General features: G+C 41.0%; 2 protein-coding genes across 6 annotated transcripts; one reads left to right on the plus strand and one right to left on the minus strand.

Annotated features, from left to right (window-relative positions):
- Nucleotides 1-686: 686 nt before the first annotated feature.
- On the plus strand, nucleotides 687-6,584 carry hvcn1 (hydrogen voltage gated channel 1). 4 transcript variants are annotated; one of them, XM_022757146.1, is made up of 6 exons: nucleotides 687-752; nucleotides 2,470-2,690; nucleotides 3,360-3,464; nucleotides 3,544-3,775; nucleotides 5,470-5,582; nucleotides 6,140-6,584. In XM_022757146.1, exons 2-6 carry the CDS (start codon nucleotides 2,514-2,516, stop codon nucleotides 6,194-6,196), a joined length of 684 nt encoding a protein of 227 aa, XP_022612867.1. In that variant the 5' UTR covers nucleotides 687-752; nucleotides 2,470-2,513; the 3' UTR covers nucleotides 6,197-6,584. The 4 variants fall into 4 exon arrangements, with proteins under 4 accessions (XP_022612867.1, XP_022612865.1, XP_022612868.1 ...); XM_022757144.1 differs by having other exon boundaries at nucleotides 693-752; nucleotides 2,475-2,690; nucleotides 6,140-6,583; XM_022757147.1 differs by lacking the exon at nucleotides 687-752 and adding an exon at nucleotides 821-964.
- A 117-nt stretch (nucleotides 6,585-6,701) lies between these two features.
- On the minus strand, nucleotides 6,702-25,284 carry tctn1 (tectonic family member 1). 2 transcript variants are annotated; one of them, XM_022757143.1, is made up of 14 exons: nucleotides 24,984-25,284; nucleotides 24,169-24,286; nucleotides 23,039-23,172; nucleotides 22,681-22,832; nucleotides 22,462-22,564; nucleotides 20,451-20,563; nucleotides 20,144-20,164; nucleotides 18,669-18,803; nucleotides 17,491-17,616; nucleotides 16,338-16,423; nucleotides 16,057-16,194; nucleotides 15,823-15,976; nucleotides 6,997-7,128; nucleotides 6,702-6,911 (listed from the first exon to the last, which is right to left on the minus strand). In XM_022757143.1, the coding sequence occupies exons 1-14, from the start codon at nucleotides 25,273-25,275 to the stop codon at nucleotides 6,771-6,773; spliced, it is 1,845 nt and encodes a 614-aa protein (XP_022612864.1). In that variant the 5' UTR covers nucleotides 25,276-25,284; the 3' UTR covers nucleotides 6,702-6,770. The 2 variants fall into 2 exon arrangements, with proteins under 2 accessions (XP_022612864.1, XP_022612863.1); XM_022757142.1 differs by having other exon boundaries at nucleotides 16,338-16,426.
- Between the last annotated feature and the right edge of the window lie 1,087 nt (nucleotides 25,285-26,371).

Here is a 26,371-nt window from a genome sequence, read left to right on the forward strand (position 1 = left end):
CATGGATGTATTATTAGATCCATGCACTAAATGTTAACATGTGCTAGCATCGACAGCTTTGCTTGAAACATCTTATTATCATTGTGTTGTTGGAGATAAGCAGAAGCTCAGAGTGAAGTGAGTGAATGAGAGTAAACAACCAGGCGTGATTATTGTCGTTTCAAACAGGAAGAAAAATGACAGATTAAGTAAAAAATAACTAAATAACTAAATAAAAGCACTGGAGGAAATGCTAATTAGGAGCAGCTCCCTCAGGTCCGTTATTCCATAGCAAACTCCGTCCATGAATAGGTAGATTTAATGGTAGGCCAACCTGCCTAACATATACTCCACTGTTCGTAACTGTACAATAGCTTGTCGGATATTTATTAGCGGCAACAGTTTAATACGACACGTTTCATCTACCACGAAGCTTTTAGAAGAATTTAATGTAGTAAAAACATTTGTTTAGGTAACGGTTTCCGCCCTCTGAGGTGTCTTGGTGGATTTGTAGAGACAGTTTTCACTGTAAACAGTCTGGTGTGAAGACTGTATTGTAGTGAAGCAGTGTGTTGAAGTGTAAGCAGACCCATAAAGCTTCAGCCAGAAATCATAAAACTTCAGAATTTTAAACATAGTTTAGACGCGCTGTGGACCGATGTGAACAGGGGCTGGTCTGAATATGGAGGCGGAGTTCTTGTGACTGAAGTAAACTGAGTTCAGGAGTTTAGTCTGACAAGATCTAAAGACCCGCAGAGGAAAGTAGAGAGAAGGTGAGTAAATCCAGCTGCAGTCACAGCCTCAGAGACGGAGTGTTCCCGCCCTGGTAGTTAGACGGTGCTGACAGTGAAACGCTTGGTTGGCAGAAACAGTCCAGACGGATGTTGTTATCACGAGCTAGAGTCTGCTGTCCCTCAGCTGTGGACCCTGAGCACAGGCTAACTGCTAACACAGAGACGCACTCACTGACTGCTTTCTAACTGTGGTAGGAACAAGTTTAACCTTCTCTGCTCACAGAAGTCAGTTCACTGTTTTCAGGTTTATGAGAGCTGCAGATCATTTACCTGTAATTCACTGTACAACTCGCTGAAGCTGCTTTATATTTATCTCTTCATGGAGGAACGCATGAGTAAAACTGATCTGAGTGTGGTGTGATCAGATTTAAAGAGATGTAAAGTGATCAGATAATCAGTCAGCTGGTTGAGTAGAGTTAAGTGCTTCTGTCTGTCTTTTCAAATTAAAGTTTAATGATATTTCTATACTTGTCAGCAGGACATAGTGTAGTCAACTGACTGGTCGTAGTGGATTAATGTCTGATGAGTTTCAATTTATTTTCCGGGTGCAGATTTCTAACCTCAATAATCCTGTTGATTTATATAACTAGTCATAACAGCAGATAAACCAGTGTACCAGTCCTGTGGCTCAGTAACCCACATCAGACCACCACACCAGAACCACCCCTGAGGAAAATGTAAATGTGGTGACAAAGTGTGATTTATGAACATAAATCTTATACAATCATTTAAATCTTCATTGACATACCTATTATTCTTTCTCGACCTGTTTTTAGATTGCGTATGGTATTTTTGTGGGATTGATAATCAAATAATTTCATGTATATTTTTCCATGTAACCAAAGTGAATACTATAGATAGCCTTAGCTCAAATCTAGCTTAGCCATCACAGCACATGTGTGGTTCAGAGAATGATGATGAAGTATATGTCTCACACATCGTTTAATATTCACCATGGATGTGGCAGGTCGTTTACCACTCCTGATCCATGACCAGTCATCATCATAAATTTTGGTACATACCCTCAGTCCAAGTTTGGGTACAGGCATTGTGAGCCCCATCCACAGGGGAAGCACAAATACCTAAAACCTGTACCTAAAAACCCAGTGGACAGACTGTCACCAGTTCAGGCGAACATGCTCTGGGACCAGTATGAACCAAAATCTTAACAGCCATATTATTGGTTTAGGTGGGCGTGGCCTGCTCTATATTTGCTCATAACTTAAGATGCCTCTGATCAATCCTGACTAGACTTACTGGAGACGTTCTGCACTGTCACTGGCTTGGGTTTATGATGATATTGGTGGATGTCTTCCACTTAAACTGTGAACAGTCTCATGACTTCTTCTTCAACATACAGCTCTTGGATTGTGGGTGGTGAGTCATTGAGGAGGACATCGCAGCTTCCCTCTGACCCCAGGCTCAGATGGCCTGATTTCTTAATAACATGTTGCAAAGCTAAAAAAAGGAGAAGTGAACTCAGATTGTCTAACGTATGGAGAAATGTGCAAAGAAGCTGTGTGTTCAAATATGTATCTTCTTTGCTGTTATCAAGCATCACAGCCAATCAGAGCAAGGACTGAAATAACAACACAACATTTAGTAGGTTGTAATTTATTAAACTGTAGAAGAAGCAGCTGTGTAATCTCTCTGTATAGCGTGTGACGTACCTGTCACCTGTAATCTTTCCCTTGAGGTTAGCTGAGGTGGAACGTGATCCTCTTCATAGAGCCTGCTGTCATGGCTCGATACCTGAGGTATTTCACCACTGTGGGTGACGTGCAGCCCGCTCAGTGGGGGGAGGAGGAGGAGCTGCATGTGACCAGTGAGGAGCTGAGTCCAGCCACAGGACAGTTCCCAACCAGCCTGACCTTCAGAGAATCACTGAAGAGGCTGTACAGCTCCGACCGCTTCCAGGTGTGGCACCCCAGCTTTACATACACCTGCTGGTAGAGCAGGGTCAGAATCCATCCATCCATCCACTCAATCATCTATCTATCATCCTTCCATCCATCTATTCATCCATCCATTCATATCCTTCCATCCATCCAACATCCAGCCATCCACTCAATCATCCATCCATCATGATACTTTCACAGTATTAATATAGAACCTAGACCTGCTTTATAATCAAACTACACATGGACCTTTATACCTTTATCTTTATACTATATGGGACCTTTAAACCTCATTACATGAATTTCCCCTAGGGGGATATCTATCTATCTATCTATCTATCTATCTATCTATCTATCTATCTATCTATCTATCTATCTATCTCCACCATGTGAGTTATTTCTTTAGAGAGAGAACATCTGTGGTGGAGCTGCTAACACCTCATAGACATCTGAAACATGACACCAGGAAGATACCAGGTTTTTAGGTGTCACAAGCCAGGGGTTGGTTTCTTCAAATTGTATTTTATGAGATTATCATGTACTAAGTAAGGATTATATTTCCCTCTGAGATGTAGTGGAGTAAAAGTATAAACACTCAAGTACCTGACACTGTCCTAGAAGAATGTTCTGTTGAAGTGATTCAGGTGGATAAAGTCTGATGAAGTGAAGCATCTTCTCCTGATTCCAGGTGTTGGTCGTGTGTCTGGTGATCCTGGATGCCATCTTTGTTCTGGCGGAGCTGCTAATAGACCTGTCTGTCATCAACTTGGAGCATGGCCACATCGCTCCTGAGGTGAGTCTCTTTTCAAAGGAAACCCTCAGGCGTCATTACAACCTGTAGGTCTGTGACTGAGCCGTGTTTGCTGTTGCAGGTGTTTCATTACCTGAGCCTGGCTCTCCTCACCTTCTTCATGGTGGAGCTGGCTGGGAAGCTGTTTGCGTACCACCTGGAGTTCTTCTACCATAAATTTGAGGTGTTTGACGGATTGGTGGTGGTGGTGTCCTTCATCCTTGACATCGTCTTCATCTTCCACGAGGATGCCTTTGATGGGATGGGTCTCCTCATCCTGCTGCGACTCTGGAGGGTGGCTAGAATCATCAACGGTCAGTAACACAGCGAAACAGATGTATATGCAGATTAAACAGTGAGGAGGACAGTTTAGACATTTATCTGAGTTTACTGTGACTTTACTGTAACTGAAGCATGTTTACATGTTTAGCCAGGCGAGCAGAGTTACCATAGCGATGGCACTCCAAGGAGTCGGGGGCGATAACATCTTTTCTAATTAATTGCAATTTTTATTTGAATGACCAAAATGGATTGTTCAGATCACAGAGACCTCTAAACACATCTTCACTACATGTTGTGTCCCTGACTTGTTGCTTCAGTTCAGGCTTCATCATGTTTAAATGCTCTACTAATTATTAAAGTGAGATGGTAACATGGCTGACAGCTGCTGTGTGAGCCGCCCTGACTCTCCTCAGACCTGTAAACTGTGAAGTGAACAGTCACAGTCTGTGTGGACCTGCTGCAGTTTACATGACTGTGGTGGATCAGGATCATGGGTCAGGAGCATGTGGTCCTGACTGTAGACTCTACCAGAGAGAGACAGACTGAAGAACGCCTCCTCAGACTGATCTGAGCTCAGTCAGTGTTTGTTGTAGAGGCAACTAACATCTGTCTGTTCCTGCAGCTAACATCTGGCTGCAACTTAAGCTAACATCTGACTGCAGCTAACATCTGTCTGCAGCTGCAGCTAACATCTGTCTGTCCCTGCAGCAAACATTTGACTGCAGCTAACATCTGTCTGCAGCTGCAGCTAACATCTGTCTGTCCCTGCAGCAAACATTTGACTGCAGCTAACATCTGTCTGTACCAGCAGCAAACATTTGACTGCAGCTAACATCTGTCTGTACCAGCAGCAAACATTTGACTGCAGCTAACATCTGTCTGCAGCTGTCAGGCAGATGTCAACACAGACAGTGACAGACTGTCAGTCTCTGTCCACTACAATGGACATCTGTACTGTCTATACTGTCTATACTGCCAGTTTTAGATTCAAACAAACCAGTGTTATTGAGTGTAGAGGTAGATGTCTGAGAAGAGCTTCACACAACATGGTATTAATCTGATGTGACTACATCAAACATCGAATCCAGTATTTTGGTCCAGACTGTAACATCTGGACAAAGAGACACAGACTGAGAGACGACAGTCCAGACTCTCCATCTGTTCATTCAGTGTGGTGCAGACACACATTGACCCTGTGATTTATCATCAGGCCAAACGTGTCATTCTACCAGTTGGTTCATGACCAAATAAACTGGTGATGAAACTGGTGATCAGCTTTGTGTTTACTGCTAATTAGCAAATGCTAGCATGATAGCACTAAGTTAAACATTACCTGCTAAACACCAGCATGTTAGCATGTTAATGTTAGCATTAAATTCAAGGCACCGCTGTGTCTGAGTAAAACCTCACAGAGCAGCTACCTTGTTCAGGTAAAGTCATTTAAAGCTGAGTGATGTGATTGGGTACAGAATATTAAATTATTCTTAAAATAAATAATTTAAAAGTAATAATAAAAAATCATCGTTATTGTCATTACTGCATTACTACAGGCACAGACTCATGTAAATGACCTCAGCCCTACCAGCCCATGTTCTCCAGTGTCAGAGTTTAGGTTGATAAACTTAAGATCTTCCTGGAGTTCCCAATAAAAATGTAGGTCTCACTCAGAAAGAGAAGACGTTGCAGCTGCTATATCTGGAGGTGACTGTATTTGAATGTGTTGTAGGTATCCTGGTGTCAGTGAAGACCCGAGCAGACCAGAGGATCCACAAGCTGAAGGAGAGCTACGACCACCTGGTTCAAAGAGTCACAGAGCTCCAGCAGCGCAGCGATAAACTGGTGATTCAGTTTCATATAAGAAATCAGAGACACAATTTACACACTTGAACACAGTGTCACCAGGGCCACAACTACTACTGAGGACACAGCCTGGGGGGACTTTATATCCCACACTTAAAGCTTTACACATGGTGGGCATTGTAGAAGTTAATTTCAGTATCTTTAGACTCTAAAGGTTTACATTTGACAACATAATTTAAAAAATTGATCAAATTTGGTCAGAATGAACTGAGAGTGGTAGTTGAGTGTGGTGTAAGGCAACTTAACTCTGCTTTAAAGCAAAAACTGCAGTTTATTTTAAAAGAGCGTTTATTGTTGTAGCTCTGGCAGTTGGTTCTGTTAAAATTGTACTCACCAAAATAAAAGCTGAGCTCAGAACATGATCAGTAAAAATAGGTGCAACAGTGAAGAATCATTAGAGGTGCATAATATGCCTCATTCCTCTTCACTGATCAACACCAGAGCTAAGACATCTGTCAGGTCTGGTCTGGCTGTGTGTGTGTGTGTTGAAGCTTTGACTGACTGACTCTTCTCTGTGTCTGTCTCCATCATCACAGGAACAAGACAAACAGAAACTTGAAGCCCTCCTGAAGAAGCATGGCATCGACTTCTAACTGTTCAGTGTCATTTATAGTATTTACCTTTCTGCACCATTGTTTTTAATTATCAGACTATGCACTCCATGATAAACCTGTCATTGTAGACCTGCTTTCAGTTTTCCTACTGGCTGTTGACAGAAGCTTTACGGTTAGAACATTAACTGTAAAAACATTGTCTTATTTTAAAGGTTGTATAAATGGATCATACCCCGGATTCCTGTTACTGTAGTAATGGAACCCAGTGAAATGTCTGCATTGATCTGATGAATGTCAAATATTCAGATGCTCCTGGATGTGACTATAAAGCTTCGAGGCCTCAGCCTGAACCTGTAAATAACTGAGCCTTCATACTGAGAACATGGACATTCAGAAGAAGTGAATCTGTGTAAAAATCAGATTTACATACATGAAGTGGTTTCATTTATTAAAACATGTTAAATAATGTTAAAAAATTCTGTACACATTATTCACAATATACAGCAATAGACTGATAATTCAAACAGTGCTGCTCATAAATACCACACAGCAGTGTTCATGCTAAATGTTAGCATACTCAGGTGAGTGGAACCTGTGTGGACTGTCAAGCTAATCAGACAAAAGGGAAGAAGAAGTCGAAGGGTAGTTTGGCATTGATGGTGGGTGTAACTCTGTAACCAGGAAGAGCAGCAGCAGACACAGGTATGAAAGCCACGGAGGTTCTGACTGACAGGAAGCTACTGCCACCAAACCACTGTAGGAGAACAAGACACAGCAGAGGTGATTAGTGGAGTAGACTTGCATCTTTCTATTACTCCATTAGTATCTGTGAGTCTTACCAAGCTGGTGCTGTTGGTCTGGATCACTTCTTTGATGCTCACAATCTGAGGCTGAGGGTTCACCAGGGATCCATGTTTGGTCCACTCAACTTCTAGATGAAAGGATAACGGGATGCTACAACTCTGGGCGTCCTGCAAACGACATACATACTGCTGGATAGTGGCCTCACTATGTACATTATTTACTGCTTAAAGGAGCTATTTGGCTACGTCCACACTATTATGTTTCCATTTTAAAACACTTGAATAGAAATTATTCCTGACCAGACAACCGTTTTAGCTCTGTATCAGAAATAATCTCCATCCATACTATCACACCTGAAAACACATATCACTCTGCAGTTGGTTAGTTGCAGAAAATACTCTGAACAAGGAACAGCAAAGACAGTTGTAGCATTACAATAGATAATGTAACTGAACAACAGCTGCTAGCAAAGACAACAAGGTCAGTAACACTTATTCGTTATCATGTTGTATTCACCACTGTTAGTCGAGGCTACCAGGAAAGACCATGGGTGTCTACATCATTGTTTCCAAAGGTCTCAATTTCTGCCTGTTAGATACAACACAACCCCAGAGTTTTCAAAATAAAACAGGTCCAGCAGTTTCTGAAAGTCAGTTTAATAAAGATAACTACATGCACGCTATTCTTGCCATTAGCATCAAAACATGGCGGTGCAGGAAGATATACAAACATGGGGATAGCCTAGCACACAAGAGGCAAATGAAGTCACATCAAGCAAGCAAAATGCCATTCTGCCAGAAAAGGTACTTGAGATCAATTCCAAGTTAATGGAGTAAACAGCAACATCATTCAGATCCGCCTGTAAAGGAAAGGCTAGCTTAGAGAAAGCTCCCTCCTTTGATGAAACTTAAGGAAATCAATGGTGCAAAGGTGGGCACTGTATATAAATGAGATCACTCCTGCACTGAAATTATAAGCAGCCTGGCCTATTTTTTGCTGGTAGCAATGCTCATGCATATGTGTGCTGCGGGTGACTTTAACCGTTGTTGATGAGAAAGCGTGGCGTGCTTTGTTTCTGATTTGATGCTCATACATTTGTGTTTCATCTGTTTTGCTATTTGACCTATCTGTCTGTAATTCCTGCCGATAAAATGCAGAATTTAGTAAATTACTCTGCAGTGTAAATGATTGATGGGCCACCAATCATGATCGGCCGATTTCATCAGACAGCGGCTTCAGAAAGTCTTCAGACTACTTCAGTTTCTGCCCACTCCATTATATAAACATTTAATTATAGACATTTTTGCAGATTTATTAAAATTCAAAAACTGAAAGTCTTCAGAGCCTTAATCCTGGTCTGAACACAGGGACACAGGGACACAGGGACACTAAGGGGCAGTCAGAGACTGGTCCTGAAGACTCTCCAGTGTTGTCTTGGATGTTTTTTTTCAGGTCATTGTGAAGCTGCAAAGTGAACCATTGCTCCAGTCTCAGGTCCCAGTCTGTTAAAGATACAGTTGGGTTCTTGGTCCCCTCCCTGACCTGGGTCCTTCTTACCCGATCCCTCAGTTTGTCTGAACACCAGCTCTAGAAGAGTCCTGGTTCCAGACTTCACTGGTGGTTTGTTTTTTGTCCTGACCTGCAGGTGATCCCTGGGACCTAGGGTTGGGCACCAAGAACCGGTTCCAAATAGGAACCGGTTCCTAACGTCCGGTTCCGGAACCATTAAGAAGATGTTTGAAATTTGATTCTTTTTTTTGGTTCCTAAATGCCCGCACTAGTTTGTTTTCGGGGTTTGTTTTACTCCGCCCGGCGTGCTGCCGTGCTCCGTTTGTTTTCGGGGTTTGTATCACTCCGCCCGGCGTGCTCCGCTAAACATCACTTGTTGAACATGGACTGCAAACGCTGCTCGAAAGTCTGGCTTCATTTTAATTTAAAAAAGGACGGATTCGCACAGTGCAACACCTGTGGTAAACTTATTTCTGCCAAAGGAGGATGCACAACGAACATGACAAAACACCTTCGCATGCTGCATGGTATAAAACTTTTTTTCTCTCCTGCACCTCAAAGAATCAGAATCGAGAATCGTTTACAACAGGAATCAATATTGAGAATCGGAATCGGAATCGTTAAAATCCAAACGATGCCCAACCCTACTGGGACCTGATACACACAGGTGTGTTTATTTCTGAACTCTGTCAAATCAGTTCAGTACACCACAGGTGGACTCAGTCAAAGGCTGCAGTAGAAAAGTCTTTTTTGCTTAGGAAGGTTCCAAACTGAGTGAAATGACCCGGAAGTATTTCAGCAGCAGCCATGATGAGAGCTGGTTGAATTCTCTAAATGATAAGGATCAATGCTTCCTATCTTATCTCCTTTAGCATAGGAAACACTGGGACCTTCCTTTATGAAAGGAAAAGAGAAAATGCCATCCCACAATTCCTTGCTGCAGCAACATTTAAAGTGACATACCATTGAAGTTTCACCTCAGCAGACCCACATAAATGTAGAAACAACAGAGAAACAGTTTAAATCCAGTCAGGAGTCATGAAGAATAAGCAGGTTGAATTTATAGTTAACAATGTCATCATCATAACTAAATACTATAGCCTATACATAAATGTAATTTCACTAAATCCACTCCCATTGTGTAAAGCACTAAAAATGAATTTTCCTCTACTGAACAATTGTATAGAAATGTTAAAAGCACCTATGACAGGAAACTATAATCTTATGTCTGAATATAATTTATTCTGATCTCTTGCACAGTTTATTTTTATTTAATTATTATTTTAATGGCTTAACTTTTTCTATCTGTGTTTTTCTTTCATGTCATCTTATTTCAACCCTATTTGTTTTGTTTTGTTGTAAGTAAAGGAGGATTTATCCTCCATGTGTTATAAATAAAGTTAGTTTAAAAAATAAAAAAGCTTAGTGTCAGTGCAGTCAGATTCTCTCTGCACTCTCTGCAAGTCCTCATGAATCCTCCTTCACATCTTTCCTTGACCTCATGACGCTTTCCATTAAGGTCAAGGAGAAATCGTTAGAGAGGAGATTAGTTTGACTTTTTGACCAGAGCCTAGGTCTGATCAAATTAAAGCAGTAAGCAGCTGACCACAGTTTGGAGCCACAGGAAAGGGTCTAAAGACTTTTTGATTTTCAATATTTGCAAAAACCTCTCAAAACATATTTTCACATTCTGGGTTATCAAAGAGAGATTAATGCACAAAAGTGGCAATTATATCCATTTAATATTAAATCTACATAATAAAGTGTGATAACCTGAAGATATATGATGTATATGTCTTCTGAACCCACTGTGTTTGTTTATTCATTTATACTTTATTTAATCAGGAAGTCACAGTGAGATCGAGAACTCACAAGTTAGACCTGAGAAAATAAAATAAAATAAATAAAAACTAGAATCACCTCCTGGTGGTTGTTTGCCTCCTCCACTCAGACTAGTTCCAGGTTACATCCCTGTTTATCCAGAGTCATAAAAAATATGAACCATTTGTATGAAAATTTGTCATAATTGCTGTGAAGTCTTGAGTTATGGATAAAAAGTATTTTGTAAGGACACACTGACCTTTCACCTTTGACCACCAAAATCTAAATCAGTTCATCCTTGTGTCCAATTGAAAGTTTCTGCCAAATGCCAAGTTCCTTCAAGGTGTTACTGAGATATCACATTCACACACGACCTGAAAACACGCAGCTTCTGGGTCTGATTGTACAACACATACAAACTGTCACAACTATCCCTCAGATGTTTACGACACTGTGTTATTATCTTTATAATAATATAATATAATATTATCTATTATCTTAATTTACTCTCTGCCCCACCTCCTAGGAAATTGTGTGCCCTCACGCCTCCTTAACCCCTCAACTACCAGTACATTTAGGCAGGTCTTCCTCTCCTCTGTCACTCCACCAGACACTTATCTTCCCACCACTGATCAGCTAAATCATTTCAGTGATATCAGTTTGGCCACCATAGACTTAGTGGCTCCATGTAAATTTCGCACTCATGCATCTTCCAAAAGCTCTCCCTGGTTGAAAGAACACACTCGTAAACTCGTAAAGAACAGAAAAATTGAGCGCAAGTGGAAATCCACTAAATTACAAGTAAGTTTTCCTTCAACCTCTTAAAGGCTGTATGACGGACTATAATACTCCTATCAAAGATGCAAGAGTGAAATACTTCTCCACTCTGATTTCAAACAACTACCATAATTCCAGAATCCTGTTTAAGATTATTGAACACATTATTGGTGCCCCCCAGATCTCTGACATTTCTGCTTCTCCAGAACTTTGTAATTGGTTTTTGACCCATTTTAAAGACAAAATTGATTCTATCAGATCAGTGTTCAACAGCAGCCAACCACTTGTGGGCACTCCAAACTCTGGGAAATTAGCAGAATTCGCACCTTACCCAGCCAGATCTCCTCCAATTACTTTATTAAAAGTTATAAATAGCATGAAGTCCTCTACTTGCCCCTTGGACATTTTACCAACTCAATGTCTGAAGGAGGTTCTCCCTACTATTGGCCCTCACATTTTGTCCACTGTTAACAGCTCCCTGAACTCTGAGTCTTTTCCCGCCTATTTTAAAACTGCTTTACTCCCAAACTTAAACCCCTCAGTTCCTAAAAACTACAGACCAATCTCCAAACTTCCATTTCTTTCAAAAGTCATTGCAAAGTTGTATTTCACCAGCTGACGACTCACCTCAACAGTAACAACCTCTTTGATAAGTTCCAGTCTGGCTTCCATGCCCTTCACGGCACAGAAACTGCCCTTCTGAGGGTGAACAATGACCTCCTACTGGCAGCTGACTCAGGCTACAGCTCAATTCTGGTCCTGGATTATTCATGCATTTATCTCATCACGTCTTGACTATTGCAACTCCCCTATATACATGTCTCTCCCAAAAATCTCTTCATTCCCTCCAACTCATACAAAATGCAGCAGCTAGACTCTTAACTGGTTCCAAAAAAATCAATCATATTATACCAATTTTATCCTCCTTACATTGGCTACATGAGTCTTTTAGGATCAATTTTAAAATACTTCTGATCACTTTTAAAGGCTCTGTCTGGTTTAGCACCTACATCAGGCGTGCTGAGTCATTGCACCTGTTTAAATCGCTACTCAAAACACACTTGTATAAAGCAGCTTTTAATTCTTGATTTAAATTTAAATTTCGGTCCTTACTTTTGGTTTTACTTTTTTTTTGTTGCTCTACTGATCTCATTGATTTAACACACATACTTATGCACTACACGTTGCCTCTCTTCTTTGTGTCTTTTATTTCTTTGTTTTGTTTCTATGTTTGTACAGCACTTTGTCACTTCGTTTTAAAAACAGGGGTGATAGTAAAAAAAAATCCTAAGCCTGAACTTTTTTCCCTGGGAGGTAAGCGGGCCCCGAAGCTAAGATATATGCCCCGATCAACGCAACTGTCAAGTGGGATCCAGGGGTGTGCTCCCCTGGGACATTTTGATAAATAGTCCATTGAATTAAATATTCTGATGACTTTTGTGGATACAAATGTACATTATTCAGACATGAGATGACCAAACCCAATACAAGCCTATATTACAGTAGCATCTTTGTGTAGAGCACCAGAGCTCTTGGGACCCTGGGCCTGGTAGGCCTGTTCAGTAATCCATCCCTGCTTTTAACTAGTCACTTACCTGCGTACTTATTGCTTGTATAGCATACTGAGACTACGGATACTACAGCCATACCAAGAAAGGTCAGTGGGTGACAATTATAATACTCAAAAGTAAACTAGGAATTGAATGAATGAATGAATGAACATTGGATTTATATAGTGCTTTTCAAGATACCCAAAGCGCTTTTACAATGGAGGGGGGACCTCACTAACCACACTTTTCACACTGCCTGCATCCTCATCATAAAATCGGACAAGTACATTTAGAATTTTATCCATGCTTTTGTCCCTGGCCTCATCAATGTTGAGTGAAAACATGTTATTCTCAAGCTTGTCACAGATTTCTTTTAAATTCTTGTGAGATGCCGTGTGTAATAAGATAGCTTGCATGCTGCCTCGAGACAGACAGATGCGTAAGGGCGAGTTTATCCTCCGCTAATCTCTGACACAAAGTGACGAGTGGATGAGCGATTGTAAACGATAGATCATACTCGGCAATGAAGGAGCACAAGCGAATTTTTAAATCAGCCACGCGATCGGTCATTGAGGGTCGGATATCTGCTGTGGCTGTTGCCCCCGGCAAACGTGAGCTATGTTGAATTGCTCGTAAAGCTGCTTGATGACTAGCGTTGAACTTGTGCCGTGGCAGCACTTTTTCCTGCTAGTTCCATATAATATTTTCCTTGCACACAAAGTGCAGAAACATGCTCCTGGTTGCCGGAGTTTTTGACACCAGCTTCCAAAGGGCTTTCCGTCTCTACCCACCTCCTCTATCCAAGACCAACGCCATTTATTCTTTATACCTTTATCGACAAGTTTGGTGTCTTCCCCTGGCTTCATAAAATTGCACTCCATGACTTCAGCTATGTTTCGCGCTGCCAGTGTGGGAAACACATTCATAGTGTATGGGAAACACAAAACATTCGCACGTGGGGTGACTGCTGAATCAATCTGATTGGCCAAAACCCAAGACCACCCCCTACCCTATTACCGATTGGCTTAAGTAGGCTATGCCTACTGGTGTGGTTTAGAGTGAAAGCGCCTCTCGGATCTTGGGAATTGTGAGATCACGCGAACGTGAACCTGATTTTTTTTTTTTTTCGCAAACATCTCGGTACGCTGGAAATCCGGCGTGGTGTCGGAAATCCGGCGTAGCGCCGGAACGCTATCAGCCCTGTAAAAAGTGCTATATAAATAAAGTTATTATTAGTGCCACGGGTGCTCAGCTCCGAGGCACTCCTCTACAGCTAGAATAGCTGAGAGGAGTGCCTTGGGGCATCTATTAATATTCCTTCGGGCTTATTATTATTCTTCCGCCAAATTTTGGTGCGTAACTCGTCCCGCAGCTTTGAGAAAACCCCGGTAATATATACATCAAAATGTGTGTCTTGATCCCGAAAGAGGTGCTATGACTTTTGGTGTTAAAATTCCAATTTTTCCCAAAGTTATGCCTAAAATACTGGGAATAAATAATGCATTAGGAATGCATTGGAATTTTCTTTAAAAACCCACAAAATTTCACCTTTTTTCTACAAAATTTCACCCAGCTCTCTCATACCTGCACGTAGAAATGTGATTCAAACTATAAAACGGAGGAAAACTTCTGCTCTCTCCAAAACACAGCAACTGTTTTAACATGACATGTAAACTTTTCAAACAATGAGCACTCAAAGGAGGAGCGGAAATCACTTTTTCTTCACAGTTAGAGTGACAGCGTCAGTTGGCTAGAGTGCGTGAAGCAGTAAAAAATAACCTTTATTTTTATTTTTAACTCGAGCTCACGGCCAAACCGTAAAAAGGAGACAAATAATTCTTTCTGAAAATGTAGACATAGTTGTTGGGATTCATAAAATGTAACTTTGACAGGCAGGGTCTGCACAAAATTTAAACGGGGGTGCCGAGTCCGGCAGCAATACCTGTCTCACTCTCATTGACACCTAATGTAATCGTCTTTTTTTTTCAAAAGAATCTCACTCTGTCTTCGCACTGAGCTTACTCACTCATTTTAAGGAATATCTGAATAAAATAGAGACTGTAAGAAACTTCTGGCTTCAGTGTCTGTCACGGTGTTTTCGGTTTTTGAAAAGAAGTAACGGTTTTCTCATAATTTGCAATTGTTTTAAGCCATGTAGAAGCCAAATTCTGGGCAGATTTTCACATTGCCATGGCAACGGCAGCTCCTGACCTGTGTGCGTGTGTGCGTGCCTAGCAACCAGATAACCAACTCTCCAAGCTCCGCTAGCTTTACATTAGCCGCATGTTAGGTCTTAAATTACATTTAGTTAGGTCTTAAATATGTAAGTCCATTTACTGCTTCCTTTGTTGCTTTTCTTTTTGTTTTGTTAAATGAGTGAATGAAGTTGTGACGGTCTCCGCTGAGACAGAGGAGAGGAGAAGCTACTAGCCCTCTCTCGCTGTCACTTCTAGTCGCGTTGCTCTCCTCCCCAGTAATGTTAAATTTAGCACCGAAAAAAACATTATAGTGGTAATTTAAATAGTGGTTAATGGGATTTATTAACCCTCAGGGGTCCCTCTGTCCTTTATTGGACATTTTCTTCACTTTTCTTTTTTGATTAGCTGATCATTTTGGCTGTGTTACAGCTGAAGGTATGGATTTCTGCAAGAAAGTGTCTTTTTTGACATATTTTTAAAATCTAATGTCAGTTACTGTTACAGGTCTATTATACACTGGTAACACATTTTGTACCCTCTGGGGTTCCTTGCGTACAAAAAAGGACACAAAGAAAATGCTATAAAATCATCATATATCAATATTTTTTTCTGCTTTTTTTTGCATACATCTCTTAAACCACTTCAGTTCTGCTCAAACCTACCAAATGTTTATTAGTTTTCAGGATTTTAACCCTTTAAATGCCAGTTTGAAGACATGTTGCCTCTTGTTTTATTAAAAAAAACAACACAGAATATGAGATATTTCCCACATAATACATGATGGAGGGATGTGACATTGTTTTATATCAGAGTCTTTTATATCAAGACATTTCTCAAAACCAGAATATGATCAGGGTGACTTTTGAACACTGGAAATAAATCATGTACTCATCCCGGCAGTAGTCCCCGTGGCACTAAAAATTTCCCTGGAATTTTCTAGTTATTATTATTATTATCATTTATTATTAGGTGTTGCACCTATTGCTCTGACTGAATTTGAACTCACCCCAGGGTTGAAGCTGCTATGGACTTGCACCCAGTCCAATGGATTGTTTAATGGGGAGTTTCCCAATGAGGCCACGTACTGGGGAGAGTCTGTTCCTCTCAGGACATCCAGGAGCAGCTGGGACACCAGCGAGCAGTTGGCAGCGTCCTCCAGTCTGCAGGAATAAGACAAGTCTCAAGAAGACCCTGTACCTGTCCACAGAGGTGGGATTTGCTGAGTGTGAGGATGTTGTACCTTAAAGTGCAGCCAGACAAAGAGTCCAGACCGAACAGGACTGGGGAGCGCTGATGTGGACCATGCAGACAGTCCTGGTCCTCAGCACTGTGGAGAAGAGACAGTGTGTCCCTGAGGTCTACGCTCCTGACAATCCCAGTGAAGATGACTGTTAAGGACAAATCCTGGCCCTTGTAGCAGATCAGAACGCCCCCCTTCTCATTAGACACTGTACATGAACTGAACCCCGTTTACTGTTATTCGTTCACAGTGTCCATCACAGTGAGGCAGGTAAAGGATATTCTGCTGCTCTTGTTCCGGACACTAGAGGCAGTCCAACCACGTAACCTGGATTTCCACTGTAGTGGACTGTGGCCTGCTCCACGTTCTGCTGTATAACAGACACAGAACAGGACACTCACTCAGTCTCATCAACAACATGTTTTCATTGATACATCCTCACCACACATCTTAAAAGGTTTTACAACACTTAAATCAAAAGTTCAGTTAACTCAAGGTCAGTTTGCAGAGCTTTCAGTCACATCACATGGTCTTCTTCTTTTTAACAGCAACTGACAACCGAGAAAACTCCATCCACTGAGGAAGACCCTGAGATGTAGCTGAAAGCCCCAGAAAAAGCTAGTGAGTGAACTTGGTTTTGTCAAATGACTGAATCCAAGATGAGGACTTGTTTTATATATATATATATATATATATATGTTTGTGTATTAGTCACATGTTTGACGTTGAGGTGCTGGTGAACCTCAGTTTGGTTACACACATAGTTTATAGTGTTCACCACATCACAGTTTTTATCCATAGTAATATAATTAATCAGTTAATATGACCTGACACCAGCTGACAGTAAGTGACAGAAAACTGATGGATGGATTGACAAATTAAAAAATAATGAGTACATTCAGGTTTTTGCTCAGATCCTCACTCTGTGCATGTTGTGCTACTTTCTTATTGTATTTATTGTTTGTGTTTTAACAGCCTGTGAAGCCAAAGGCAAACGTCCACATCCATGGACAATAAAGATTATTATTATCATCATTGTTATTATTAAGCTATTGATCCTCCAGTAGTAACAGTGTTCGCTGCAGGTCTGATGGTGCTGAGTATCACACCTGTCTCAACTGTAGTCCACAGCTGTACATGTCTCCAACAGCTCACAACCACAGAAACAGCTTTAACTCATGTTACTGTATGCGGAAGGTAAGAAGCTCAACTGCTCCTTGTTAAAACCTTCCTAGGCCTTTTATATGAAGAGACTGATTCTCTGCTTTTCGTTTCAAGTCCTGGTAAATCTGTCACTGAACATTCAGCAGGTTCTGATCCTTCAACAGTGTCTTCTACAAATCAAAACAGACTCTGACACAGCAGGATCAAGATTTCCTCATCTATAAAAAACACTCCATGACACATCAGCAGTATGTTGTTGAGTGACTGTACCTGAACAAAGGTGATCTGAAAGTCCTGTTTCAGAGGCAGAGCAGCTTTACGGACAAATCCCAGCACCAGAGACACAGACACATTCAGTATCTGTCCTGCTGGACTGTACGTCACCACATACCCGACCTGAGGAGACAGAAGGAGACCAGAGCACAGGGACTCCTTTTATCTGATACATGTTTCATGATATATAGCTGATATCACTCAAACTATTATAATCTCTGTGTTGTTATTGAACACTGTCATTAAACCGTCACAGCTCTGGTGGAAACAGTCAGAAAACCATGGATTTAATAACTGGTTGAAGCTCCTCTGAAACCAGCTGTTCAGTAGCTGCTGATCAGAGCTGCTCAATGTTCAGGAGGAAGTTTGGACCATTATTCTTATAGAGCTGCTTCAGTCAGTCAGATTCTCAGGATGTCTGGTGTGGGCGAGTCTCTTCAGGTCTGGGTTCTGACTGGACCACTCCAAAAGGTGGATTTACTTTGATGTTTAAGGTCATTGTTCTGCTGCATCAGCAGCTTCATCCTCAGTCTCTGAGATCTTTGTTGTGAGGCCTGGTTCACATCAGCTGATGTTTCTCTAAATGTCTGAGTGTTGGTTAGAAGTCTGGTTTCACTGACTGACTCCAGGTCTGATAACTCTTGAATCCACTCTGCTTCTGTTCATGTCACACACTGTTTCAGCTACACTGTGAATGTTTGAATCATGTTTTTAATATGGACGATAACAACACAATGATGTTGAGTGTGTTGTTAGTTAAAATGGACTGTGTTTGTTCATTGTTGTAACTTGATGATGATCTGATCATAGCTGTTGTTCCCAAGATTCACTGACTGTTTCTTTCTTCTGTCAACAGATGAACAGTAGAAAAAACAGAAAAAGTACAACAGCACCTCTAACTCTGAGCTCAGTAATTAACATGTTATGAATTTACTCATTTTCAACAAACAGTGAACATGATGAGATCAGTAAAGGTAGATGCTATGCTCTGTATTTGATTGTACAGGTGTCCCTAATAAAGTGCTCACAGAGTGTATGTGTAATAAGATGTCTGTGTTTGTTTCAGCAGTTCTTCCCCCCTGACGAGAACAACACTTGCAATGTTCTGGTAGATAACGTTATAAATACAGGTTTTACTCTACAAACTGTCAGGTGCTGGACTCTAGTGGACTCACCTTCAGGACCACATTAGCACAGAGGCCTGGGTTCAGGAGAACAGGACTGAGGTCTTCTCTCTCACTCATGCTCAGCTCAGTCTGAGTCTGGTCTACAGACTGCAGGATGACTGAAGCTACCTCCACAGGAACAAGCTGCAGCAGCACCAGAGACACATCAGTCAGACATGTTCACCCATATTCACCCTCTGCTTCATTTATAGCAGTTTATATCAGTTCACAGAGTCTCCATTAATTCCACATCACAACAACACTTCAACACAACTTACAGAGACTTGAACGTCGCTTGAGTCACAGTAGAAAACAGATCAAAGTGGTTATTGTGCCTCTTTAAATACTGACAACAGTTACACTGATGCTTTGTTGGTATAGGTTAATTAGTACAGATTCATCTGAAAAGTTTACACTGCATTGCAGCAATATCTCATCTGACTGACAAGCACACACAATGTTCATTGTACATGTACACTGTCCAGATCAGACAAGTCTGGGTAAGTTGAGTTTCATACTGTAACATAATAATGTATAGCGGTTCATCATGCTGCAGAGACTTCTCAGTGAACAGCGGTGATGTGAAAACAACTGGCGAGTTCCTTCTCTGTGTCAGCAGAGAGAAAGGAGTCATATTTCTGTGTCTGAGTTGCAGCATTAACCTCAGTTTCTGCTCTGTGTGGTAAGACAATGATGGAGACATGTTTATGCTCAAAACAAATGTCACTGTCTTGCTAAATTTCCTGGGTCAGCAGAGGCTGTGAGGCATGTGACAATATGTGATTATTTCACAGCATCCAACATCTGCAGATCAACACTGAGCTGAGGAGCATTGTGGGATTTGAAGGCTAAAATAAACTAAAAAAAACTATAAATAAAATACAATTAAAGACAACAAAAATGTAACTGTACACCATGGAGACACTGTGGTTCTACATAGACATATGAACACATAATTTTGAATACATTGTTTTAACAAGTCTGTTATGGAGTTGCATCATTTAACCTCTGAAACCTCTGAGTCTCTCATTATGATGGTCATGTAACCACTTCTACTCTGTTTATTGTCACTTAGTAATCAGTTAGACATTTATTTTCCTTATCGATTTCTCCAATGTTCCTCTGTCTCTCCTCCGGTTTTCAGACATTTTAATGTTTTAATTCCACAGAATTAGTGGAACTATTAAAGAAATCTTGTTTTAATGTCTAACTTCTATCGACTGGTAAGGGCTTGTATTTCCCTTGCATGACCCAAAGTCCTTCTTATACGTGGCGTCTGTAGTTTAGAGGTGGAGTGTCTCATCATGGATTTTCTTTTTTTTTTTACTACTGGATTTTCTCTGCAATAATAACTTCCATCGTAAAGAAAACTGTAAAATGGGGCCAGGATCAGTAGATAGTGTTATAAACATGCTCTACATAAAACCTACTGAGTCTGAAGTTTCCCTTTAAGAAGCTAGAGCCGGTCAATTTAAAATACTTACTGCTGCATCTTTATTCTTCGCCTGTAGAGTAGAGAAGATTTAGTTAAACATCTTTAAATGATTCTTTATTTTCAGTTACTTCATGTTTGAAACATTTGAGTGTTTTTTTTATTTATTTACAGATCCATGTTACTTTATTTTGTCAATAAATAAATACATAACTATTGATGATGATAAATATCAACAGGCTGACAAAAAGTGAACCCTGCTCCTTTAATCACAGCATCAACATCACGACTATCACCTTAGAGAGTAAGAAAGTGAGTGTGGATGTTTTTAAGGAAGAGACAGAGTGCAGCAGACTCACGGCACAGACATGGATGTTAGTGTAGGTGTCCATGTTGAGGGCCACTGAAGTGCTGCAGTCCTGGTCCAGGACCAGACGCCGAGAACAGGCTCTGCTCTGATCCTTTAAGAACGCTGTCAAAACAAAGGTTAACAATGAAAACACTCATAAAAGGAAGAAAAATACTCATTTTAGAAAACATGTTTGAAATAAGAAACTACAATAACACAAGATGATAAAGAAACTTCTTTCCTAAAATGTCAGACTGTTCCTTTAACACTCTATTTAACAAGCTATTAATATTAATAATGAAATCATCTGAATAAGAGGAAATGAAGTGATGAGAGGATTTTTCCTAATGTTTGACAGATCCACCATCGCCTCACCTCTGTCCTGCTGAACCGTTCCATGTTACAGGAAGTCAATCACACTGATCAGCCTGTGCTTTGCTTTTATTTTTTATTTTATTTGTTGCACTGTGTCCTCTGTGGTTCTATGACAGGAGCCATACAACAATAACCACTGCAGTTGCTGTTATAAACATCATGTACTTGTTGTTATCACAGTGTTGGAGGCTGAGGGATGTTGTGTGTCTGCAGGAACAAACATGTTGAACTCATGTAGAGAATCAGTTGATGTGTGACTGTGACTTCAGGCTGTGTGGTCTTATTCTGGGAGAAGACGTTTAAGGGGACAGTCTGTAACTTTTGGTAGAAGTAATAACACAGCCTTTTTGTTATGAGTGAAGAGTTGAATGAAACAGAGCTGTGCTCAGGTCAGTGCACTCAGCAGCTTTTCTTGGTCTGGTATGACCATGTGTTTATGGTGACTGTTCTCAGGTCAGATCAGAGAACACAACATAATGAACTAGAATCACCTCCTGGTGGTTGTCTGCCTCCTCCACTCAGACTAGTTTCAGGTTACATCCCTGTTTATCCAGAGTCACAGAAAATATGAACCATTAGTGTGAAAGTTTGTCATAATTGCTGTGAAGTCTTGAGTTATGGGTTAGGTTTCAGTATAGATGAACGTTTTTACCAAATTTGAAGAAATTCCCTTAAGGTGTTACAGCGATATTGCATTCAAAAGGCCAAAACTGTGTTTTGTGAGGTCACTGTGACCTTTAACTTTGACCTTTGATCACCAAAATCTAATCAGTTCACCCTTGAATCCAAGTGAATGTTTGTGCCAAATTTGAAGAAGTTCCTTTAAGGCGTTACTAAGCTATCACGTTCACAAGGCCAAAACTGTGTTTTGTGAGGTCACCACACCTGTGACCTTTGACCCCCAAAATCTAATCCGTTCATCCTGAATGTTTGTGCCCAATTTGAAGAAGTTCCGCCAAGGCGTTTCTGAGATATTGTGTCCACAAGAATGGGTCAGACATACGTACGTACATATGTATGGACGGACAGATGGACAGCCCGAAAAAAATATGCCTCCAGCCCTGACTGGCGCCGGCGCAGAGGTATAAAAGCAACACAACTGACAACACAGGACAGGGATGAGGGCAAGGACGAAGTTACATCAAATAAAATAAAATGGGAGAAAGGTGAGATGAAAGCAGACAGAGTATTTCACTGCTCTGTAGTGCCTCTCTGAGGGGAAAGGTTCAAAGTACAGTCTGAAAACTTTACTCTTTATATGTCATCTGTGGCCTCCCTCTAACTGAGCTTTATTTACTTTTCTATACAGTTTATTCCCAACATTAAGATCCTCCTTCAGAAGACACAGTCTGAGTGTGTGTCAGTCAGTGAAGTTACAAGAGGTCATCCAGTCAATGTTCAGAGGTATTTAAAACCACTGATTGTTTGACTGTCAGATGCTGCAGTTCATCAGCAGTGTTGTGTGTGCTGGACAGCTTTAAACAACACACACAATGATACTGACACAGAGACCAACAAAAGAACATGATGCAGCTCAGGTGAGCAGAGACGATCCCACTAACAGCAGCTGATTTTATATAATTAATGTCAGATAAACACTGCTGTGCAACTCAGTCAATTAGCTACTCAATAGAAGTCTTATCTACCTGCAGGACTGGTGTCCACACAGTCAGCAGTGAGACCAGGAGCTGGCAATGAGAACAAACCTCTGTCTCCACCTTCACCTGTGGTCAGCATCTCATCCCCAAACTGAAAACACACAAACACAAAAACACAACCTGTCAGCAGAGAGCCAACATAGTGTTAAGTGCTGTAGACACTTAAAGAAAACCAGAGAAAGGTGAACAGTGACTACAGAGATGTACCTGGTATCCAGAGGAGGCCTGGAGCTCTGCAGGAGACAGCTGACCTCTGTTTCCCTCCAGGTCAAACATAAAGCTGGTGAATTGTTGAAACAGAGAGTCAAAGCTGCCATTGGTTGGAAGAACAGGAGAGGGATGAGAGAATCCATCAACACCTGCACACAAACATCAATCAGCAGCTGAAACAGACTGTAGGCAAAGAGCCTGGTAGTCATTAGTGACATTATTGCTCCTGTCTGTGGTCTGGTTCAGTCTACGAGTAACTCCTCAAACAGTAATATTCTGCACATTATATATATTCTGAAGAACAATAACACCAGCCTGATCCTGAAGATCAATCTAAATCTACCAATTGACTCACTGTTTTGTGACTGAATGCAGAAAATGTTATAACTGGTCTCCTTGGTGACAGACACCTGTGGATCTGAGTAGCCGTCTATGGTGCTGCCTAAAGAGTACAACGCCACATCATGGCTGCACAGCTGCTTGTTGCCACTGGAAACAGAGAAAAATAAACAGTGAGGATGAGCCTGTGTAGATACTGTTTGTAAAAGATGTTGCTCTTACAGTTTTTCACAATTGCTAAACCTAATTTCTTGATCAACCTGTGCACTTTGACCTGGTTTATACTAGTTTTAAGACGTCATTAGTAACAAGTGCGAACAGTTTTGAGTTGTTGTGCGTAAGTTATGAAACCTGTGCTAAAAATATGTCTAACTTTAAGCATATGAGTGCATCACAGTGCACAGTGTGTTTTAGTGAGTGAAAATGTGTTTGGAGTTTTGTAAAAAGGTGAAATGAGATCTGAAACTTGTGTTTAACCAAATGAAAATTGTTTATGGTTTTGCCAAAAGAGTAGTTGATTAAATAAATGGGTTCAGACCACTGAGGATTTGGTTCAGACAATGGGATTTAGTGTTAGCAATTCAGAAAAACTGTACTGGATACACTTCCTCCATATTTACCTGAAGTCTTGCTCCTACATTCTCTTTATTCACTAATAACTTCCAGTCACTTCCATTCAGCGTTTTTTTAAATTGCTGTTAAGAAGCTGTCAATGAGACAACACTTCCTGCTTGGATCTTTCACATTAAAGGGACTCGAAGGCCATTAACCCTCGCTGATCCATGACCATCCTTTTAATCTGACATGTGGGAAGAACAAGCTCAGTTTCAGTGACAGTAAGTAAATGGAAGTGACTGAATAAATGAGTGAATTAAAAACAGTGTTTCTGTGACAAAGAGAGAGTGAGAGCGGCAGATTGGTGAATATTGTGTTGACAGTGCTGTGGAGATGTACAGTACTTTATGTCAAATGTACAATGTAAGTTATGACAGTATAGGTGAGTACACCCCTCCTCAATGTTTTCAATGTCAGTACAGATGTTTAGCTGCTTGCCAGAAGCCTCTGTATTTTTAAGACCTTTATTACGTATGACTACACAGGTAACAGCACAAGCCTTCAACTGTATCTCAGTGACTGAAATCTCACCTGACCGAGGTCACGGAGCAGCCGGTGAACAGAGCCGCCTCCTCACCACAGTCCCTGTCACAGCAGCAGTTGATGTCACACACACCTCTGGACTGGTCACAGGGACACACACTGTCAACTGACACACACACACACACACACACAGGTTAGATCATGAGCTACCAGTAGCACAACTTCACCCAGTAAATTTATTCCAAATGTACTAAATCAAATACAGATACCCCCAAACACCAAATCATTACTTGTCAGCTGTCAGTCAAATGAGTTTGCTTACATCAGATCAGCTGTCAGCTGATCGATCAGATCTGTCAATCAGATCAACTCTTCTGATAACAGAACAGATATAAATTTAACTTCTTAACAAACAGGAAATATGTTGTCATGGATTAAGTGAGTGGAGCTGTGGGCTTCAACTTGCGCCATGTTTTTTTTAGCTTATGTTAACATTTTGGTCTCAGAGGAAAAAAGTTTGGAGACCCCTGGGTCAGAGGGAAACTCAAAACAGAGCCTGTCCATCCACCTGCCTGAGACTCTCTCCACCTGACTGAGAAAACTGGAACTAAACCTAACTTAATCTATATAATCATATGACTTAATTAGATCAGTGAATTAACGAACTGGACATACATACAGACTTCTGAACCTCCGGTTTTGATTGCTGTAGCTAATAAACGTTTTAGACAAAAAGAACTGCTTCACTGCTAACTACCACATTAGCTTAGTGTAAACCTCAGTTAACTAGCTATTTAAAACAACACTAAGAGCTGAGAATGTGTTTAACCGTGTACTGGGTTAACTCTACGGTTAACTCGAACCGTTAGTAGCAGGAGTAAGCAGGCGACCGGAGGCGGGCAGCGGCTCCGCGGGAGGTGTCGGTTGACCGGGCTGCTCTGTGCTGCTGTAGATCTGTATCGGTTGTGTAGTCTCAGACTCTGGAGGCTGAGCAGTTGTATAACTGTCTGTAACGTTAGAAGTCACATTACGGTCACCGGACGCAGTCGTGTTAAATGTGTGGTTCGTTGTAATTTCGTCTGTAGTCGAGACTTTAAACGACAGAAATAAACAGAAGATAAATAAGGACCTCAGCAGAACAGCTGAGTCCGCCATTGTTTGACCGTTGCTATAGTTCGTCTTCTTCTTCTTCTTTTATTTTCTTACTGCGTCTAAAGACACATTACCGCACCCTGCTGTCCACGAACAGAACAGAGAACAGTGCCGGTGTCGTGCCAAAAAGTGACTGCCTCCCAAAAAGGGATTTCCGTCCGCAGGAGCGCGCGCAGCCTGTTAAAGCTGAAAAGCGCAGTTTCCATGCGTCTACAGCTGCTTTCATCTGGATCAAACAGCCATTACGAACAAATACACTAACTCTGTGTCCGAGCTAATAGTGATGTTATGTATGTGTGAGACGATAACGTTTATTTCAACAGAATTTGCGGCCATAAACGTGTTTGCTGTTTATAGTGTAATTAGGCATAATATTAACGTGATTACAGTCAATAATGTTATTTTTACTTTTGTGTGTTTGTTATGTCTGACATCCTTGTTAAATAGACTGTAATTAACATGATGTATGTCTGACTTATGTATGCAATAAAGACATTTGGGACTGAAAGGGTTTTCTGCCTCAAAATGACTTAAAATCACTCACCACAATTATGATTTGAAGATTATACCATAACCAGTACTTTTCACTAGTTTGGACAGTGGACGTTTTAAATGTTTATTAAATGTTTATTATGTTTATTAAAAGACTGTTAAAGTAAGGTTGAACCAATTTAAGGTAAACACAAGAAACTTGTGCTACAGAAAATGGACCAGACTCAGTGAATAGCTCCCTAAGCTTAACATCCTAAATCCTATGATAAGTATTAATTTGGCTATACAGACTAATGAGCAGTGATAACTAACATGTCTTTGGGGTCATCAGGTGGGAACCTCCTTTCACCAGTGTTTCGTCTAGTTGGTCCCACGACACCTCCAGGAGGCTAGACAGTGATCACTGGCGTCCCAGAGTCACTCCCCTAATGCCAGCCATCACTGCTCCCCACACCACGACTAATTTCTCCTTTATCTTGCCTATGCTACCACAAACATCATCAACTCGGACAAAACACACTAGCAGATTCAACAAACTCCCCTAACCAGTTGGAGAAAGTGGCGGCCATTTTGAATGAGGGAGGCAGAGTCAAGGAGAGATGCCTTT

Source organism: Seriola dumerili, unplaced genomic scaffold, assembly GCF_002260705.1.
Source record: "Seriola dumerili isolate Sdu_G_001 unplaced genomic scaffold, Sdu_1.0 BDQW01000264.1, whole genome shotgun sequence".
NCBI classification, from domain to species: domain Eukaryota; kingdom Metazoa; phylum Chordata; class Actinopteri; order Carangiformes; family Carangidae; genus Seriola; species Seriola dumerili.